The sequence below is a fragment of the Miscanthus floridulus genome, chromosome 1, assembly GCF_019320115.1.
Source record: "Miscanthus floridulus cultivar M001 chromosome 1, ASM1932011v1, whole genome shotgun sequence".
In the NCBI taxonomy this organism is placed as follows: domain Eukaryota; kingdom Viridiplantae; phylum Streptophyta; class Magnoliopsida; order Poales; family Poaceae; genus Miscanthus; species Miscanthus floridulus.
Genome location: NC_089580.1, coordinates 177928420 through 177946288, shown reverse-complemented (window position 1 = coordinate 177946288; position 17869 = coordinate 177928420). Strand labels below are relative to the sequence as shown.

Genomic DNA, 17869 nt, shown 5'->3' with positions numbered 1-17869 from the left:
CTTTGAACAAGTGTGAAGCCATCGGCGTCGATAGGCGCAGCCGTCCGAGGAACGTGGCGTTAAGGAAGCGCATCTGGAGGATGGACGCGCGGTGGTGTCTGAGGTCACCTGGCATTCGTCATAAACCCAGGGCCTATCTCACGACAACGACGATGGCGGCCGCCAGACGCCGACACCCTACACCGCTGGCTGAGGCGCTGGTGCACGGGCACACGCACGACCGGCTGTGGGCCGAGCCGCTGATGCGCGGCACCCCAGCGGCCAGGCGTGGGGACTCTGACCAAATCTGCTAATGGAGCATTGAGCCAACTTAGTTCTCTGTAAGCCTGCATAATAAGAGCCTATGCAAGCAGTCAAACATGAGCAAACTCCATTATACAAGTTTGAATACATGCTAATATATGCTACCAATAGAAAAGCCAAAACGACACTTGTAATTTAGAACGGAGGGAGTAGAATCCAGATTGGTACAACAAAATCGTACGAAGTAAGTACGGTCATTAATAATTGGAATTGGAAAATCGTATATTGCTTTAGCCATAGAAGAGTCAGTTCAACTCAATATAACGTGAAATCGAGGACCAAAATGAAGATTCTGAAAACCATACAAGAGCCCTTGTATCTTTAGCCCAGTATAGGTACCAACTAGTAACAGAACATACACCGGGGCCCCCGCTAATCAGCTGCGCGTCAAAGACCCAGAGTCCTCATAACTGGTTTCTGGCTGCTGCTGCTGTTTGTCGCCAGCGCAGTCCTGGTTCTTCATGCGTGGAGAGCTCGAAGCATCGTCAACAAGGCAGCGCCGACGTACCCGCCGGGGCTGGAGCCATACCCGCTGATCGGGCACCTCCCAGAGTTCTTGGCTAACCGGCACCGCGTGCTGGATTGGATGACCGAGGCACTCGAGCGCCAGACCACGTGCACATTCGTGCTGCGCCGGCCGGGCGGCGTGCGGGGCGCGATCACGACGAGCCCTGCGAACGTGGAGCACGTCCTGCGCACCAGCTTCGACAACTACCCCAAGGGGCCCCGGTTCTCGTCGCTGCTGCACGACTTCCTCGGCCGGGGCATCTTCACCGCCGACGGAGAGGCTTGGCGCGCACAGCGGAAGGTTGCCAGCCACGAGTTCACCACGCGCTCTCTCCGTGCCTTCGTGGCGCGCTGCGTGCACGCCGAGCTACACGGCCGCCTCCTCCCGCTGCTGCGGCGCGCCGCGGCGTCCGGCGCCCCCCTCGATCTCCAGGACGCGCTCGAGCGGTTCGCGTTCGACAATATCTGTCGCGTCGCCTTCGACCACGACCCGCGCCAGCTCGCGGACAATGGCGACTACACGGCGGACTGCACCTTCGCCGATGCGTTCCGTGACGCTGCGAATCTCAGCGTGGGCCGGTTCCGGTACGCGGTCCCGGGGTTTTGGAAGATCAAGAAAGCGCTAAACGTTGGTTCTGAGAAGCGGCTGCGGGAGTCCATCGCGATGGTGCACGACTTCGCCGATCGCATAATCCAGTCGCGGCGGGAGGAGATGCTGAGAGCCGGTTTTGACAAGCACGACCTCCTGTCGCGGTTCATGGCGAGCCAGGACGAGACCTACTCCGAGTCCAAGGTGCCCCTCCGCGACGTGGTGATCAGCTTCCTACTGGCGGGGCGCGAGACCACGTCCTCGGCGCTCACCTGGTTCTTCTGTCTGCTGTCCTCGCGGCCGGACGTGCAGCGCCGCATCCGCGACGAGGTCGCTGCTGTGCGCGCCCGGCGTGCACAGGGCGACGTCAATAACGTCATCGGTTTCGACCTGGACGAGCTCCGCGAGATGCACTACGTGCACGCGGCCATCACGGAGTCGATGCGGCTGTACCCGCCGGTGCCGTTGAACACGCTGCGGGCGGAGACAGACGACGTCCTGCCCGACGGCACAGCCGTGCGGGCAGGGTGGTTCGTGACGTACACTTCATACGGGATGGGGCGGATGGAGTCGGTCTGGGGCGACGACGCGCGGGAGTACCGGCCGGAGCGGTGGCTCAACCCCGTTGACGGGACGTTCCGACCGGACAGCCCGTTCCGGTTCGTGGCGTTCCACGCGGGGCCCAGGCTGTGCGTGGGCAAGGAGATGGCGTACATCCAAATGAAGTCCATCGTGGCGTGCGTGCTGGAGGAGCTCGACGTCGCGGTGGACGGCGCGTACAGGCCCCGGCAGGTTGCGTCGCTGACGCTGCGGATGGCGGACGGGAGCAGAGACGAGACTGACGAGCTGCTGTTGCGAACTTACAAGCTATCACAACTCCATCAGTTCCTACACCAGGCAATGCTATGTTGACTGTTCGTTATCGTCCCGTGTTGCATTTTGGAATCTCCATCATGCAGGCCACGCTTCAGGATCCAAGTAAAAGTCTTTTTTTCATTTCTTTTGAAAGTGTTACCAGCTTATATATTATTAATGTGTGCACACCTTCCTATATTGTTGTCATGTACGTAGTTGAGTCGGTGTTTAGAGGTGGCCTTGTAACTACACTCTCATGTTTGTGACGTCAATGGAGTCCAGTCTGTTCTGTGATTTGGTGTCTCTTAGTTGCTATGCATAAATCCATATTTTTTTTACCTCGAGTCATGTAGTTTCAACATATGATTTTTTTTGCACCATAGAATTAAGATCCAACAGCCTCCATCCTCCTTCTACTTCTAGTCTTCTTCTACCTTCAGCCTTCTTCTACCTCCAGACAATCACAAGATCACAGATCCACAGATCACAAGAAATATTTTTTCTATGCAAGGGCGTCGGATGGGCGGTCCTCCGGCCACACGCGTATAGGACGGGCGGTCCTTCGGCTGGCTGGCGTGCTGGTCCTCCGTGGGAGCCGAGTTGGTCACGCCGTTGCGGGAGTGCACGCATATACGCGTATAGGCCGAGAAGACAGTTGAAAAGAGAGAGGGAGGGAGAGAGAAAAAATCTATGTGTTTTTTTTTTTTTGCTAAAACATATATGTGTTGTATAATATTTCTGTTTTACCTCTCTTAGAACGTCCATGGACCCAGGCCAGGAGGAAAAATGTGATGATGTCCTGTCCGGCTCTCCCTCGATTACAAAGCTTGGCTCCTTCCTTCCATCGTCTCGATCTCTGACCACATCGCGCTTTCAGGCCGATGGTGCTTCAGAGGTGAGAGGTTTGATCATAGCTTGGGATCCAACCACGTTCAGCTTATGCTCCTCAACTCAGTCGTTACTCTGTCTCCGCTACCCTCTCACTCAATAGCGGACGGGAGCATCTTCACTTGCATGAACGTATATGCCCCTGAGCTACTCTATTCACTTTCTGTCCGAGCTGACTTATTTAGCACCGTCTGACGTAGAGCGTATAGTTCAACTACTCTCCCGTCCCAAAATAAATTACTTTATAAGATTTTAAAATTTGTCCGAAAATAAATAACATTATACACAAACATGAACACATTGTCTTTAATTAATCATGGGTGCATATAAGCGATAGCTGCTAAATTCAAGAGATATCCTCTCGAAAAGGAAAGTAGATAAGGGTGCATGGTCTTTTGCCAACATCCTTAATTTGTCTTAAAAATTATAGAAACTTATTTATTATGGGACGGAGTGATGTGTCTTAGGAGTAATGTGTTATAGAGTTGTTAATATCTACTGATGCTTACATGTTTGTCAACAGCATTTGTTTCTTGCAAACATTATCTTAAAAGGCCACCTCATCAATACCATGATACTCTAAGAGCTCGTTTGGTAGGGATCTAGATTTTCGTAGAAACGTTTTAGATCAGATTCTATCAAAAAAACGTTTCAGATGGTGAATCAGGATCACTGAACCATTTGGCTGTAGAATCAGAATCTCTGTGAAACCATGTTTTCGGCTATTCACATTCCTAGGCAAAAAAGTGAGATTCACTTGGAACCGTTTTTGCTAGAAATGTTTCACCCGTGCGCTATTTGGCATGGTTTCTACTGATTCTAAGAAGAATATGAACCAATTCTGTGTGCCAAAATCACCCTAAAATTCCAAGTTTTGATTCACCCGAACCAAATCTTAATATTTTTACAAAGGTCTTATGATGTTTGAGGTTTATTAAGGGAAGGCCTTCTTTTTTTTAAAAAAAGGGGGACTATCCTATCATCACCCTTTCCCCACACTAATATTCATGCTGAATTATTGCAACCTTGTATTGCTGACGTTTTAACATCTTGTTTTTTTTTCTTTGTGTAGTCTTGCTAGTCTTAAAATCCGTTGGATACTAGATCCTCAAATTTGCAACGGCTTTGCTAATCTTAATTGTTGCTTTCAATTGAACTCTCTTGGAAGGGCATGCAACCTTCTCAATTGAAAATGCGTGAAATTCAATGAAACATTCTAGAGGGGACTCGATCGTCAATATGACAAGGGCCTTGTTCGCTTGTCTTTTCAGCCGTACCTTTTCAGCGAAGGAACAATGTATTCATCTCACAACAAATCAACGAACAGTACTTTTTAGCTTGTCTTTTCATGCAAAATATTATTTTATCCGTTCTAAATTATAAAATATTTTGACTTTTTAGATACATTACTTTTACTATGTATCTAAATATAGTATATATATAAATGTATAACAAAAACTATATATATAAAAAATGGCAGGACTAGCGTCGGACGTCCGGATAGACACCCGCGGCTGCTCTATTCCGGCGCATAAGTGAGGGGACGGCGCGAACCTCAGCTTGCTGCGAGGCCACCACGCGGGCATCGCACCACCGTCAAGCCCACCCGAGGCCACCACCTCCGTGGGCGCCTGCGTGCTAGTCGGGTATGGTTTATCCGTCGAGCTTGAACTATCGCGGCAAGGAGATGGAAGGAAAAGAAGGGACAGGAGGGGAGGGCGAGTCACGTCGTGCGAGGAAGTCCGCTGTAACGCCAGCCACTGGCATCATTTCGACATGTGCAACACTAGAGTAAAAAAACATGTGCAACACAAGATCTACTTTTGAAACATCCAGATAAAACATTTGTAACATACGTCTGAAACAGATGAAACACTTGAACACATGCATGTATAGCCATTGCAACATGTGCAACACTAAGATCTACTTTTGAAACATCCAGATGAAAATATTTGCAACATACATCTGAAACACTTGAAACATAGGCTTGCAACATGCGTATATTATCATTGCAACATAATACATATGCAACATCCTAGATCTACTTTTGCAACATCCAGATAAAACACTTGAAACACAACATTCACCCACGTTGCCACGGCCTACCTAGTGGGGACTGGAATGACAACGACTGAGAAGGAGGATGCCGAGGAGCCCCAGTCGAGCAGTAGGCCGAGGAGGGCCGCCGCCTAGAGGGGCCCCACAAGGAGCGCCATCTCCTAGGCCCCCACACCGTGCGCTGCTGCAGCACCCTCGCCACCGCTGACATCACGTACCCACCGGAGTCGACCGCCCGGGCAAGGACGGCGTGGGGACGGACGCGATCATTCCTGTGTGGGTGGGGGTGAGGGAGGAGATGGGACGCGTGGCGCAGCGCAAGATGGAGCGTGCACGTGGGATTGGGGAGCCAAGCGTCGCGGGCGGGATGGGGCTTGAACGAATGACGGGTGAAGAGGAGTGGGGCGCAGTGTCCGGCGGACGGGAGCTTGTGTAAGAGCATTAGCGTATAAAAAAACTAAAACCCCATAATTTGGAATGGAATGAGTAATTCTCACAAGATTTTAGCAAAAAAAAAGTCAGGCTTGCTCATGCGGTTATTGCCTTCACAAAAATTCAAACCGATCTCCCCGTTTTTGTGTCCCTCCTAGAAGAAGGGGGCAAATCGCAAAAAAGAGAAAAGAAACGAGCCAAACTCTAGTAAAACCCTAGTCCACCGGCCACCGGAGAGGGTGCCGAGGGCCAGAAGCCGGCTGGTCGGAGAAGGCGAGGTCCTAGCAGACTAGCCACCGCGCCGCCGAAGATGTTCTCTCCGGCAATCAGGAGGCCACACCTCCTCAACCGCAAGGACAGGGAGGAGGAATCCCCTTCACCTCCTCCTGCTGCTTCCTCCCATTCCCCGTCGTCTCGCGGATTCGCCGTGCCCGACCGCCCCGCCACTGGCACCCCGGCCCCATGGAACTCCTCCTCCCTCCTCGCTAGGTATCCCTTTCTTCTCAGCTGATTTGTTTTTGTCTTATGGCCGTATCTAATTGAGGGCCCCGGAAGGGAGTGCTGCGCGGGCACATCTACTTTCTTCATTTTGGATTTCCGTTAGGGTAGCACGTTTAGTTGAGGCGTAGGAGCTCTGATCGTTCTATTTGTTGCGAATTTCCAGGATTTCGACGTCGAAGCGAACTGACAGGACTGGTGATTCAGACCAGATCCAACCAGTGCACGTAGCAGAGTTTCCCCAAGTTGTTCGGAATGCCCAAGCCAGCCTGCTACAGAAGAATTTGTCTGGTAACTGTTTCCACTCACTGCGTGTGCACTATTTTACATGCTAATAGTTTGCTCGTACTGAGCCATACATACCTGTTGCGCAACTCTTGTAGGCAAGAACATGCTTGCTGGTGGCATTGATAAAGAAACATCCCTTGCGTGGATGATATGCGGAAATGAGCTTTTTATATGGAGTTACTTGACTTCTGTTGCAAAAGACTGTATTGTACTTGACATTCCATCTTCTCTTATCGGATACAATGACGTGAAACCCCTCCTCGGTATTCAGTGGATAGTTTGTATAATGAGATGGCATAATAGTGGTGCATCAACAAGAAACAGTGGAGAAATGTTGCATAGAAAAAGTTCAACTGGCGTGGTCCTCTGCAACAAAAGAACACAAGCTGTTGCTTATTGGCCTGATATCTATGCTGAATTTAATAGGAGCCTAGTTCTTAGTTCATCAGGTTATGGTGAGGTGTCTGCATGTGATGCTGCATCTGATTGTTTGAGGTTTAATTCGCTTATTGCGGCTGCAGTTCCAGGATGTATTCATGAGTGCATTGCGATAGCTTCTGAGCCTGCAGGTGCTTTGTGGCTGTTCCAGTGTTCACCGGAAGGAATTCGTCAAAGAAAAGTTCATGCAGATACATTAGGAGATGGTGGTGCCGATCATTCTCAGAAAAGTAATGGTGGAAGGTCCTTGGTTTGGTTACCAAGTAATGTCTCATCTGAGGGTTCTGACCGGAAGTTCTTTTTATTGACAAACAATGAGGTGCAATGTTGGAGTATCTCATTCTTGCATGACATCAATGTACAAAAATTAGGGTCTCACGGAATTGTTGGTACTGACGGAGATGTGGGCATTAAGAAAGATATAGCTGGGCAGAAAAATATATGGCTTTTGGACATGCAGATAGATGAGCATGGGAAGGAATTTAGCATTCTTGTTGCTACATTATGCAAAGATAGGGTTAGTGGGTCAAACTACACTCAGTATTCTCTTTTGACAATGCTGTACAAACCTAACCAGAAGTTTTCGTCTGAAGATAATGTAGCTAAAGTTGAAAGGTTTTTGGAGAAAAAAGCTCCCTCTCAGGTGATAATTCCTAAGGCTAGGGTAGAGGATGATGAATTCTTGTTCTCCATGAGGCTAAAAACTGGTGGTAAGCCTTCTGGTTCTGTTATCATCCTGTCAGGTGATGGAACAGCAACAGTGGCCCTGTATTGGAGAGGTTCCACCCGACTTTATCAGTTTGATCTGCCTTGGGATGCTGGAAAGGTCCTAGATGCTTCCATTATACCATCAGCTGAGGACAGAGATGAAGGTGCTTGGGTTGTTCTAACAGAAAAGGCAGGAGTCTGGGCAATTCCTGAAAAAGCTGTATTAGTTGGTGGGGTTGAACCGCCAGAACACAGCTTGTCACGAAAGGGTAGTTGTAATGAAACAATTGCTGAGGAGAAAAGAAGAAGTCAGGGCTTCAGTGCTAGTGTTGTTCCCAGGAGAGTTAGCTCTGAGGCTTGGAGTGCTGGAGAGAGGCAAAGGCCTGCATTAACTGGCATAGCTCAGCAGTCTGTGGTTGATGAAGAGTCTGAAATGCTACTGAACCGGTTATTTCATGATTTTATAATCTCCAGTGCAGTTAATGAGGCACTTCAAAAGCTTAGAGCAGCAGGAGCATTTGAGAAAGAGGGTGAGATGAACATATTTGTTCGGACGAGCAAATCCATTGTAAACACATTAGCTAAACACTGGACAACAACCAGAGAAGCTGAATTTCTTGCCTCAACAATTGTTTCATCCCTTGTTGAGAAGCAGCAAAAACATGAGAAATTCCTTCAGTTTCTTGTCTTGTCAAAGTGCCATGAAGAACTCGCTTCAAAGCAAAGTGTGGATTCACTCTTACCATCATTTTGGTTTATTATCTTCATTAAACAGTGTTATTTGTTTGTAGGTTTAAGTATAGAAGCAATATTCTAATGTAAATAACACAATTCAAATACTTCTAATTGATCTTAAAAGTCGAGTACATTTGAGAGCTGTTCTTCTTCTTCTTCCCCATGCCATCCTTGTGAACATTATTGTCAACAACTGATGGATTTTATCATGTACTCTACCTAATAGGAGTGTTCTAACTAGCCTTTTGTAGTCCTACTATTGTGCTGTGTTACATGGTCTTCATATATCTGATTATTAATCATTTTTCATAAGAGACCACAGTTTTGCTTTCCTGAACATAGTGATGAAATGATAATAGTATGTACTCCCTCCTTTCCAAATTATAAGATGTTTTTTGGCTTTTCTAGATACATTGTTTTTATTATGTGTCTAGACATATTGTATATCTAAGCGCATAACAAAAACTATGTATCTAGAAAAGCCAAAAGGTCTTATAATTTGGAATGGAGGGAGTAGAACTATAGTGACAATACAGCCATACACACAGAAGCTTGATTCTGTTCTTTGAGTTTGATCGTTACTGGATTATTTTTAATATAGTTCTAGTTGACAAACAAAGCAATTTGATCATTCTGTAGGAGCAGCAATGCTAACTGTCATGGAGCATGGTGAAAAGCTCTCTGGAATGGCGCACCTTAGGGAATTACAAAACGCTATTATCCAGCAACGCTCAAGCACTCATTTATCACCTCAGTCGAAAACCCAAGGTACTGGCGCCCTTTGGAACCTTATTCAGTTGGTTGGTGAGAAAGCTCGAAGAAACACGGTTCTCTTAATGGATCGTGATAATGCTGAAGTGTTCTACAGTAGGGTTTCTGATATAGAGGATCTATTTTATTGTTTATCCCATGAGCTTCAATACATCATTAGTAGAGAAGAACACCCTTCTGTTCAGATGCAACGTGCACTTGAGTTAGCAAATGCTTGTATCACCTTAGTTCAGGCAGCATCACACTACAGGAAGGATCACAAGGAATGGTATCCATCTCCTGAAGGACTGATAACATGGAACAGCCAACCTGTTGTACGGTCTGGAATCTGGAGTTTATCATCCTTGATTATGGAGCTTTTGGGAGAATCAGGAGCTGCAGACATGTCAATGAAATCTAGTCTATGGTCTCAGCTGGAAGGACTCACAGATATTCTACTGGAGGCATATATAGGCCTTTTAACTGCCCAATTTGAACGTGGGCAGGAACATGGTGTGCTAGTCCCAGAATATTGTGAACGAAGAGATGAACTTCTCAGATCCCTCTACAACCTTTCTAAACAAATAGTGGAGGTCAAATACCAGGTTTGGTTTAGCTGAACATCGTTATTTTCCTAAGAACCATCATTACTGCATTAAGATGTTTAACGTTTGCAATTGATGTTATCCATTTATTTGCTTATTCGGTTATCTTATGTTTTTTTGGGTCTGATTAGTACTTGTCTGACGTTCACTTGGATAATATTAATATTGTACTTATTTAATATGAGCATAGCTTATCTAATTGATAATGCACTGTTGTACTGGAATAGCCTTCAAAGTTCTAACTTGATTCACATATCTGTAATAGTAAATCAGGCACCATTTTGGTATTCAGGTAGCCTGCCATATTTCATATTGGATCCATGGTATTGCGTTTTGATGATTTAGGCTCAACTAGTTCTCTGATTGTCGTTTGATTTCTACAGTAGTCATTCAGTCTATTATTCGGTATCTGTTTTTTAGTCATAACAATTTCTGATGATAACACATACGAGTATAGTACAGTGATCTGCCATGAATGTAAGGTTGTTAGCCTTTACTCCCTCCAGTTTGCAAATACTTGATGTTTTGTACAAAGCCATGGTCCCCAAAACATAGCTTTGGCCACTATTTTCCATTAGGAAATAAATGAACATCCTAATAAATTTAAAAGGGCGTACCCAGTGCAGAGAGTTCCCGCTCTGTGCGGGGTCTGGGGAAGGGTGTCAGTGGCAAGCCTTACCCTCGCCTGTGCAATGCGAGGAGACCGCGACTCGAACCCGGGACCTTCCAGTCATAGGCGGTAAGACTCTATCGTTTGCACTAGGCCCGCCCTTCAACATCCTAATAAATTTACGCTTTTAAATACTTTTGAAGACAATGACCTTCAAGTTCTAAACGAAATACCTTAAAGGTTATTATTTGTAATAGTTCTAAAAGTTTGACTCAAATCTTATACAAAACCTCAAGTATTTGCAAACCGGAGGGATAGCTTTAGTGGTAAAAAAGAAAATGGTTTCAACTGGAATGATAAAGAAGTGTGGCAAAGGTGTATTTGGATGATCTCCAATTTCGCTTACATGTTTGTGTGCTGGGTTGGTGTGGTGTCTACCTCTTTGGCAGCTGCAGAATTTCTTGAGCTTCATACATAACAACTAATATCTTTTCCTAATATATCAGGAGTCAAAAGATGGTACGGACAATCCGGATCTGAAAGAATCTATATTTAGAAAGGTTATTTCTCCTATTTTAGCAACAGCCAAACGACATGAAGGGTACCAGACACTGTGGCAGATTTGCTATGATCTAGATGATTCAGGTCTCCTTCGCAGCCTAATGGTATAAATCACGAGCATATCTAAAATTTGTTACCAATCCCCTATTCTACTGTAGGGGATAACATGTTCAATTTGGTTCAATAGTTTAGCATCAAATGTGTTGGTCATTCACTTTCTACCTTCTACTGAGACATGGTTCTAACTTAAAATGTTCATCTTGTTGCAGCATGATAGTGTAGGGCCTCATGGGGGATTCAGTTTCTTTGTTTTTAAAGAGTTAGTCAACAGAGGAGACTACTCTAAGCTGTTAAGGCTAGGTGAAGAATTCCAGGAAGAGCTTGCAAGCTTTCTGAAAGAGCGGAGTGATCTGCTGTGGCTTCATGAGATATGCTTAAACCAGTTCTCAACTGCTTCTGAGACCCTTCATACCTATGCTCTGCGTGGTAGTCCTGATGGAGATGCTAGCTTCACAACCAGCAGAAAGCCACTATCCTTTGTTGAAAGAAGACGTCTTCTTTATCTCTCTAAAATTGCTGCAACAGCAGGTAGGTGTTTCTGCCTACTTTCATGGTATACTCTGCACTGAAACAATTCATCAGGAACTTCTCATATTCTGCATACATTTATGGCATTACACAAAATAGAATTCCCTTACATAATGAAAATGCTATTTTATCAGTTACAAAATTTGAATAAGGAATTTGTGCGATTGTCTTGGTTATTAGTTATTTCTCATGCTTAGCAATGAGAATTTGGATTACGCCTATGCAAACCCTTTTAGTCTCATGTGGCCTCTTACTTGGAATCTTATTGTGTTTTCAAGAAAACCTGCCTGATTCTACTGAAGTTTCTGCAGAATAAGAAATGTTTAGTTACTGAATGCTTAGAAGAAAACTTTAGAGTTTAGAGAAGTGAACATAGATTTTCTCCCTCTTGATAACACATCCCTGATATATTTTCCATCGACAAATAGGTAAGGATATTGGTAATGAAGTGAAGGTTGCACGGATAGAAGCAGACATGCGGATTCTAAAACTGCAGGTGAATTGTCGTACGCATAACTTGTTTTGTTACAGCTCTATTCTTTAGTCAAGTAGCCATGGCATCCGTTTCTAAATTTCATAGTAAAATGTTATCGCCTTGCATCATGGGAGCCTAGAATCTACTCAGCAATAGATCAACATCTGTTTCGTCTCACGACATAGATGCATGTTACCATGACTGTATCTTAATTAATTGCTTTCAGAATTCAAACTACATAAATTATGTGGTTTGAATGCAAGCTCTATCATATGTACTTTGGGTATTCAAATCCAAGCTATACAAGAAAATGGAAAACCCTGCAGGCCATTTAGGTGTATACATCAGTTTTCCAGATCCTGACCAAAAAAAGGGCGTACCCAGTGCAGAGAGCTCCCGCTTTGTGCGGGGTCTGGGGAAGGGTGTTAGTGGCAAGCCTTACCCTCGCCTGTGCAATGCGAGGAGACCGCGACTCGAACCCGGGACCTTCCGGTCACAGGCGGTAAGACTCTACCGCTTGAACCAGGCCCGCCCTTCGGATCCTGACCAAAAGAATATAAAATAATAATGTAATCCCACTGGGTACCAGCACAACACTGTAGGCTTGTAGCTCCCTGTGAGACTGTTACTTTGAGCTATTTTTGGTTGTTTTGGAGTCCGGAGGCAATTAGATTGATTGAAAGTGTTGGATGTTTGAAAGAAAAATGAAGAGTATGAAAAGTGAATGGGGTTAGACTGGGAATTAGCATGTAACCGTCTTGTATCAGCCCGGGGTTATTAATTCCTGAGGTCTTAACGTGGTGTGGGTGGGCTATTCCTCAAAACTTGCTTTTGAAATCATGGTATCATTGTCTTTTTCTGAGTGGAGTAGGGATGGTCAGCAGACCAGATTAATAGTAGCCCATTCTTTTCTGTACAGGAAGAAATTGTTCAGCATGATCCAGAATTTGCACAAGTCAAATATACAAACACATTGCTTGGTCCATCAGAACTGATTGAGATGTGCTTGAGGAGAGACCGAGAGCTCTCCCTTAAAGCTTTTGAAGTATTTGCTTTGACAAGCTCATCATTCCGAAGCTCCAACAGAGGTCTTCTAGAGGCATGCTGGATGAATGCAACTGACCAGGATGATTGCGTAAAGCTTTCAGAGGCATCCACGTTAGAAGGTTGGAGTGACGAAGTCATCGAAGAATCTCTTCAAGCAACTGTCCTCTTCAAAGCTTCCAGGTTGTGTTACAGCCCGGATGCTGTGGTGTATGACGGCACCTTTGAGGATGTGCTGCCTGTGAAGAAAGAGGATGTACATCTGAGAGGTTTGGAGAGCAAATGCTTGTCAGTTGAAGAAGTGCTGATGCAGCACAAGGATTTTCCAGATGCTGGTAAATTGATGACGACTGCAGTGATTATGGGCAAGGAACTTACTTTTGCAGCCACAGAACCTGTGGAGATGGACTCATGAATAATAGTTTTAGATTTCTATGATAGACTGGCACAACATTGCAGTCATTTCATTGTAATTGCCATCTGGTAGTTTCATCATCGTAAAAATCTTTGCCCTGTTCGCTTGACTGATAAGCCATGACTGAAAGTACTGTTGGCTGATTTGTTACGAGAGGAAAATACTGTTCGTTGGCCGAAAAAGTATGGCTTATAAGCCAAACGAACCTTGGCAACACGGGATATATAGTTTTGGTTGTTTCTGCTCTGCGCAGTCACAGAAAACATGATTCCGTAGCCCAAGATTATCATTTCACGCCAGTTTTTAGCATGAGCTGACACTTCTAAACAGGGTGCCTTTTCTTTTCTGGTTTTCTGGAGAGGAATACCTTCTGTGTCGATCAAATTATGTATGCCAGCATGAAAATTTGTTCAGGAGAGAATATTTTCTATGTTTACTTAACTTTAACAACTAAAATGCTGGACATTGTGGACGTGTGGTTTAGATAGCATGCTGATAGTAAATCTAATCTCGATCTAAAAAGGACAAAAATATCTGATGATAGTGGACGGCCAACGCGTTGAGTGGATGGACGATGGTGAAGCGGCAAGCAGTAGAATACTGAAGGAATCAGCTTATTGGGTTTATCATGGGCTCTAAAAATTTAGCCCAACTATGCAGCCAACAGCCCAACATCGGCACACGGGCTGCAGTGCAGAAGCTTTGCCTTCCCCGCGTCCGGCTACTACTGCCGAGGCGTCGTCGACCCATCTTCACTCCTCCGTCCTCTCAGATCCCGAACTACCAAACCCCCTTCTCGCAGGCGGAGGAAGGCGGGGGCGGAGAAAAGAGATCACGGTCGACAATCCGTGACGGCAGCGGGCGGGATGGCGGCGGCGCTAGCTCCGGGGGTGTCCCGGAAGTTGAAGAAGGTGCTGGAGACGCGGACGGATAACCCGGATCTGCTGGCCTCGCTGGGCGCGCTCTCCACCTTCTACGTCCAGAACACCCCGCAGGCGCGCCGCAACCTCAAGTCCTCCATTGAGCAGCGCGCGCTCGCCATCAACCGCCACTTCCTCGACGCCTCGCTCCCCGCCCACAAGGTGCGGTGTTGTCACCTGCCCCTCCTCCTTACGCAGCCGCTGTGCCCTGTTTGGTGATTGCTTTGCTCTGCTCGCAGGCGCTGGATCGCGTCGAGGGGGAGGTGCACGCGCTGAACGACTCCTGGAAGAAGTGAGTTGCTTTGTTCATTGCCCTAGTGCTGTTTCTGCTGTCTGCTCTGCTTACTCGGAAATTGCTCATGGAATATTAAGAACCAGTAACTAATAATCAGTATCTTATAGTTAGTGTTAACAAAAGCAATGAAGAGATACTAGGGCTGTGCTATAGTTGCAACGGGCTAGCTTGAAATGTTACACTTTCTCAAATGCTACCTAGAAATTCTGTTTCTCCAACAGCATTTTTTCTTGCTGAATACATTTTTTATCTATAGGTAATAAAATATAGGCTTAAACTTTCATGATATGGTTTCTTGTACTACCCAAGTTTGGTCCCTTAATGTTAGTCGCTGAATTCTCACTCTCGGAAGTAGCAGAATTCTTACTCTCATCGAGAGAGGATGACGCTAGGAGTTGGGACAATTTTCTGGTTTACTTCTCAATGCTATGCCAACCCGAGGGGTTGGGGATACATATTTATAGGTTGCTAGCCAGCCAAGCATATGTTAAGATGCTAGTCTAAGATGCTGTCCTAGATACTAAGATGTTGTCCTCTAGATGCTAGTCTAAGATGCTGTCCTCTAGTCTAAGATGCTGTCCTATGCTGTCCTAAAAACACAAAGACCACAACAGCCCCACAAAGACCACAACAGCCAGACTTATCCATCATTCTTCCTCTAAGTCTTGTGCGTCGTCTTGTGGGAAAGTTGAACCATCCCGGTCCTGGAGCAGAGCTCAAGGAACTTGATCCTCCCAATGGGCTTGGTGAGCAGGTCCGCAAGCTGGTCCTTGGTGTTGATGTAGCTCGCCTTGATGCTCCCTTCCTCAAGACAGCATCGGATGAAGTGGTACCTCATCCGGATGTGCTTGCTGCGTTCATGGAAGACGGGGTTCTTTGCCAGGGTCAGAGCGGACTTGCTGTCTACTCTGAGCTCCACCACTCTAGTGTCTCTGCCGAGGAGATCACCAAGCAGTCGAGCGAGCCAGAGCGCCTGAGTCGAAGCGGTGGAGGCCGTTATGTACTCGGCCTCGCAGCTGGACATGGCCACCACCTGCTGCTTGACCGACTGCTAGCTAACGATGCACTTGCCGAGGAAGAAGAGGATCCCGCTCGTGCTCTTGCTGGTGTCGATGTCGCCGGCGTGGTCGCTGTCGCTGTACCCGACGAAGTGTGCCGCCCCAGGGCACCTAGGGTAGTAGAGGCCGTGGTCGAGAGTCCTCGCAACATAGCGGATGATCCTCTTCACAGCCTGCTGGTGCTCCGTTGTCGGTCGCTGCATGAACCGACTAACGTAGCCGACGGAGAATGCCAGGTCCGGCCGTGTGTGGGCGAGGTAGCCAAGTGAAAGGTCCTTGTTTGGTTTTGGTAATTGAGTGACAACTTAGGTGGACTAATTGTATTTATGTGAAATACACAGGTGATTAGTCCACAAGTACATGTGTGTGAGCAACATATGCCATGAAGGTGTAAATGGCTTGGAAATGTTGCAAAGCTCACACATGTGATGATGAAGGAGCTTAAATGCACATGAGACATGACATTGAGTCATGTGATCAAGGTGGAGAAGATCAAGACAAGACTTGGCTTGATGGACCGGTTGCAAGCGTGAAGGGCAAGTCAAAGGCTTTGGAGTGATGGACCGCGTGGCGGTGAAGCTTGAGCAAGACTTGGCGCCGATGGACGATGGCAACGGTGAAGAGCAAGTAGAGTCAAGATCGATGAACCAATATGATCATGTGATGATATGAAGTGGATCATATCATTGTTGATCGTGTTGGTGCATGTGTTGCATCGACATTGAAGGAGATGGAATGGAATGCGCAAGGCAAAGGTATAACCTAGGGCATTTCATTTCACCGGTCATAGGTGTGTAGAGAAGTTTATGACCGGGTTTAGGATAGATGGCCGTACTATCAAGAGGGGCAAACTTGTTTGCATATCGGTCATCTAGTGCCACTCGAGTGATCTAACTTTACATTGTCGCTAGGATCGAGTGGCGTGGCAAGTTGAGTGGCTAACATCCTTTGGGAAATGATTGTGAAAATGCTAACACACATACACATGATGGTGTACACTTGGTGGTGTTGGCACACATACACATTCGGCGCTTTCGGGAAAATGGAATGCCTATTTTCTATTGCGTCGGATGCAAATTCTTGTGGTTAGCACACTTGAGCAAGGGTGAAGAAGTTAGAAGTGAAAACGTGTTGGTCGCGAAGATGCTGGCGTCGGTCAACTGACCGGACGCTGGATCTGAATGCACCGGACGCTGGAAGGCTGCGTCCGGTCAGGCTGACGTACGGTGACGCAGTAGCTGGAGTGTGACCGGACGCTGGCTGCGTCCGATCGCGTTCGACCGGACGCGTCCGGTCATGCTCGGGAGCTTACTGGAAACGACCGGACGCTGGGGGTTCAGCGTCCGGTCAGTTGAAGCTGGAGCGTCCGGTCAGGTCAAGTGACCGTTGGAATCGGGACACGTGGTCGTCTACGAGCGACCGGACGCTGAGGTCCAGCGTCCGGTCAACACGACCGGAGCGTCCGGTCGGCCCGACCGTTGCCCAGTGAAGGGGTAACGGCTAGTTTAGCCCTTGGGGCTATAAATAGAAGTGGCCCTCGGCCATGGCTGGTGTTGAGCACCTCAAGGGACTTAGTGTCCATGCTTGTGAGTGCTTGGGAGCCCTCCATCACACATATACTTGATAGTGATCATTCGATTGTGTGAGTGAGCGATTCTAGTGAGGTTGCATCGAGTGGCACTAGGTGATCGAGTTGCAAGCCGGTGGTGCTTGTTACTCTTGGAGGTTGCCACCTCCTAGACGGCTTGGTGGTGGTCTCCGTCGAAGCGCGCAAGAAGCTTGTGCGGCGCTCCGGAGAAGTGCTTGTGAGGGGCATTGTGCTCGCCCCGCGGGAGCCGCGAAGAGCAACTCTAGTAAAGCGTGTCATTGAGCTACTCTCACTCAAGGGGTAGGTTCTTGCGGCGCCCGACGTGCGGGCTTAGCGGGTGATGCTAATAGCCGCCGAACCACCAAGTGAGCGGTCGACACAATGGGGACTAACGTGTTGGCAAACACGTGAACCTCGGGAGAAAAATCATCGTGTCAACCTTATTCTTCCAGTTGGTTTGCATCCCCATTACACAAGCTTGCAATTACTTTTATACATATTAAGCTTGTGTAGTTGCTCTTGTAATTAGATAGCTTGTGTAGCTTGCTAATTACCTTCTTGCTTGTGTAGCATAGAAGTAGCTCCCTTGCGTGGCTAATTTGGTTTTAGTAACCTTGTTAGTCACATTGCTTAGTTTGTGTAACTAAGTATTTGCGCTCTC

At 46.9% G+C, this 17869-nt stretch overlaps 3 protein-coding genes across 4 annotated transcripts in view; all 3 read left to right on the top strand.

The window, feature by feature from the left end:
- The first annotated feature begins 889 nt into the window (after positions 1-889).
- Positions 890-2316, top strand: LOC136503568 (cytochrome P450 CYP94D108-like). The gene has a single exon (XM_066498603.1). It carries the CDS (start codon positions 890-892, stop codon positions 2309-2311), a length of 1422 nt encoding a protein of 473 aa, XP_066354700.1. The 3' UTR covers positions 2312-2316.
- A 2876-nt stretch (positions 2317-5192) lies between these two features.
- LOC136549550 (nuclear pore complex protein NUP133-like) lies at positions 5193-13575 on the top strand. Of its 2 annotated transcripts, none has more exons than XM_066540866.1 (8): positions 5193-6121; positions 6297-6421; positions 6514-8094; positions 8939-9654; positions 10771-10929; positions 11095-11413; positions 11842-11909; positions 12808-13575. In XM_066540866.1, exons 1-8 carry the CDS (start codon positions 5943-5945, stop codon positions 13345-13347), a joined length of 3687 nt encoding a protein of 1228 aa, XP_066396963.1. In that variant the 5' UTR covers positions 5193-5942; the 3' UTR covers positions 13348-13575. The 2 variants fall into 2 exon arrangements, with proteins under 2 accessions (XP_066396963.1, XP_066396957.1); XM_066540860.1 differs by having other exon boundaries at positions 5194-6121; positions 6514-8289; positions 12808-13573.
- A 472-nt stretch (positions 13576-14047) lies between these two features.
- The window catches only part of LOC136549563 (conserved oligomeric Golgi complex subunit 6-like), a 29036-nt gene continuing 25214 nt past the window's right edge, over positions 14048-17869 (top strand). The window contains exons 1-2 of the mRNA XM_066540878.1: positions 14048-14429; positions 14507-14559. Of these exons, the coding sequence (XP_066396975.1) occupies positions 14214-14429; positions 14507-14559 (269 nt within the window). The 5' untranslated portion in view covers positions 14048-14213. The remainder of the gene's footprint in view (positions 14430-14506; positions 14560-17869) is intronic.

Coding starts and splice junctions, on each gene's coding strand:
- LOC136503568 (XM_066498603.1), top strand. CDS start 890: ATGACCGAGGCACTCGAGCGCCAGACCACGTGCACATTCGTGCTGCGC.
- LOC136549550 (XM_066540860.1), top strand. CDS start 5,943: ATGTTCTCTCCGGCAATCAGGAGGCCACACCTCCTCAACCGCAAGGAC. Junction 9,655..10,770: donor TAGTGGAGGTCAAATACCAG/GTTTGGTTTAGC, acceptor CTAATATATCAG/GAGTCAAAAGATGGTACGGA. Junction 11,910..12,807: donor TGCGGATTCTAAAACTGCAG/GTGAATTGTCGT, acceptor TTTTCTGTACAG/GAAGAAATTGTTCAGCATGA.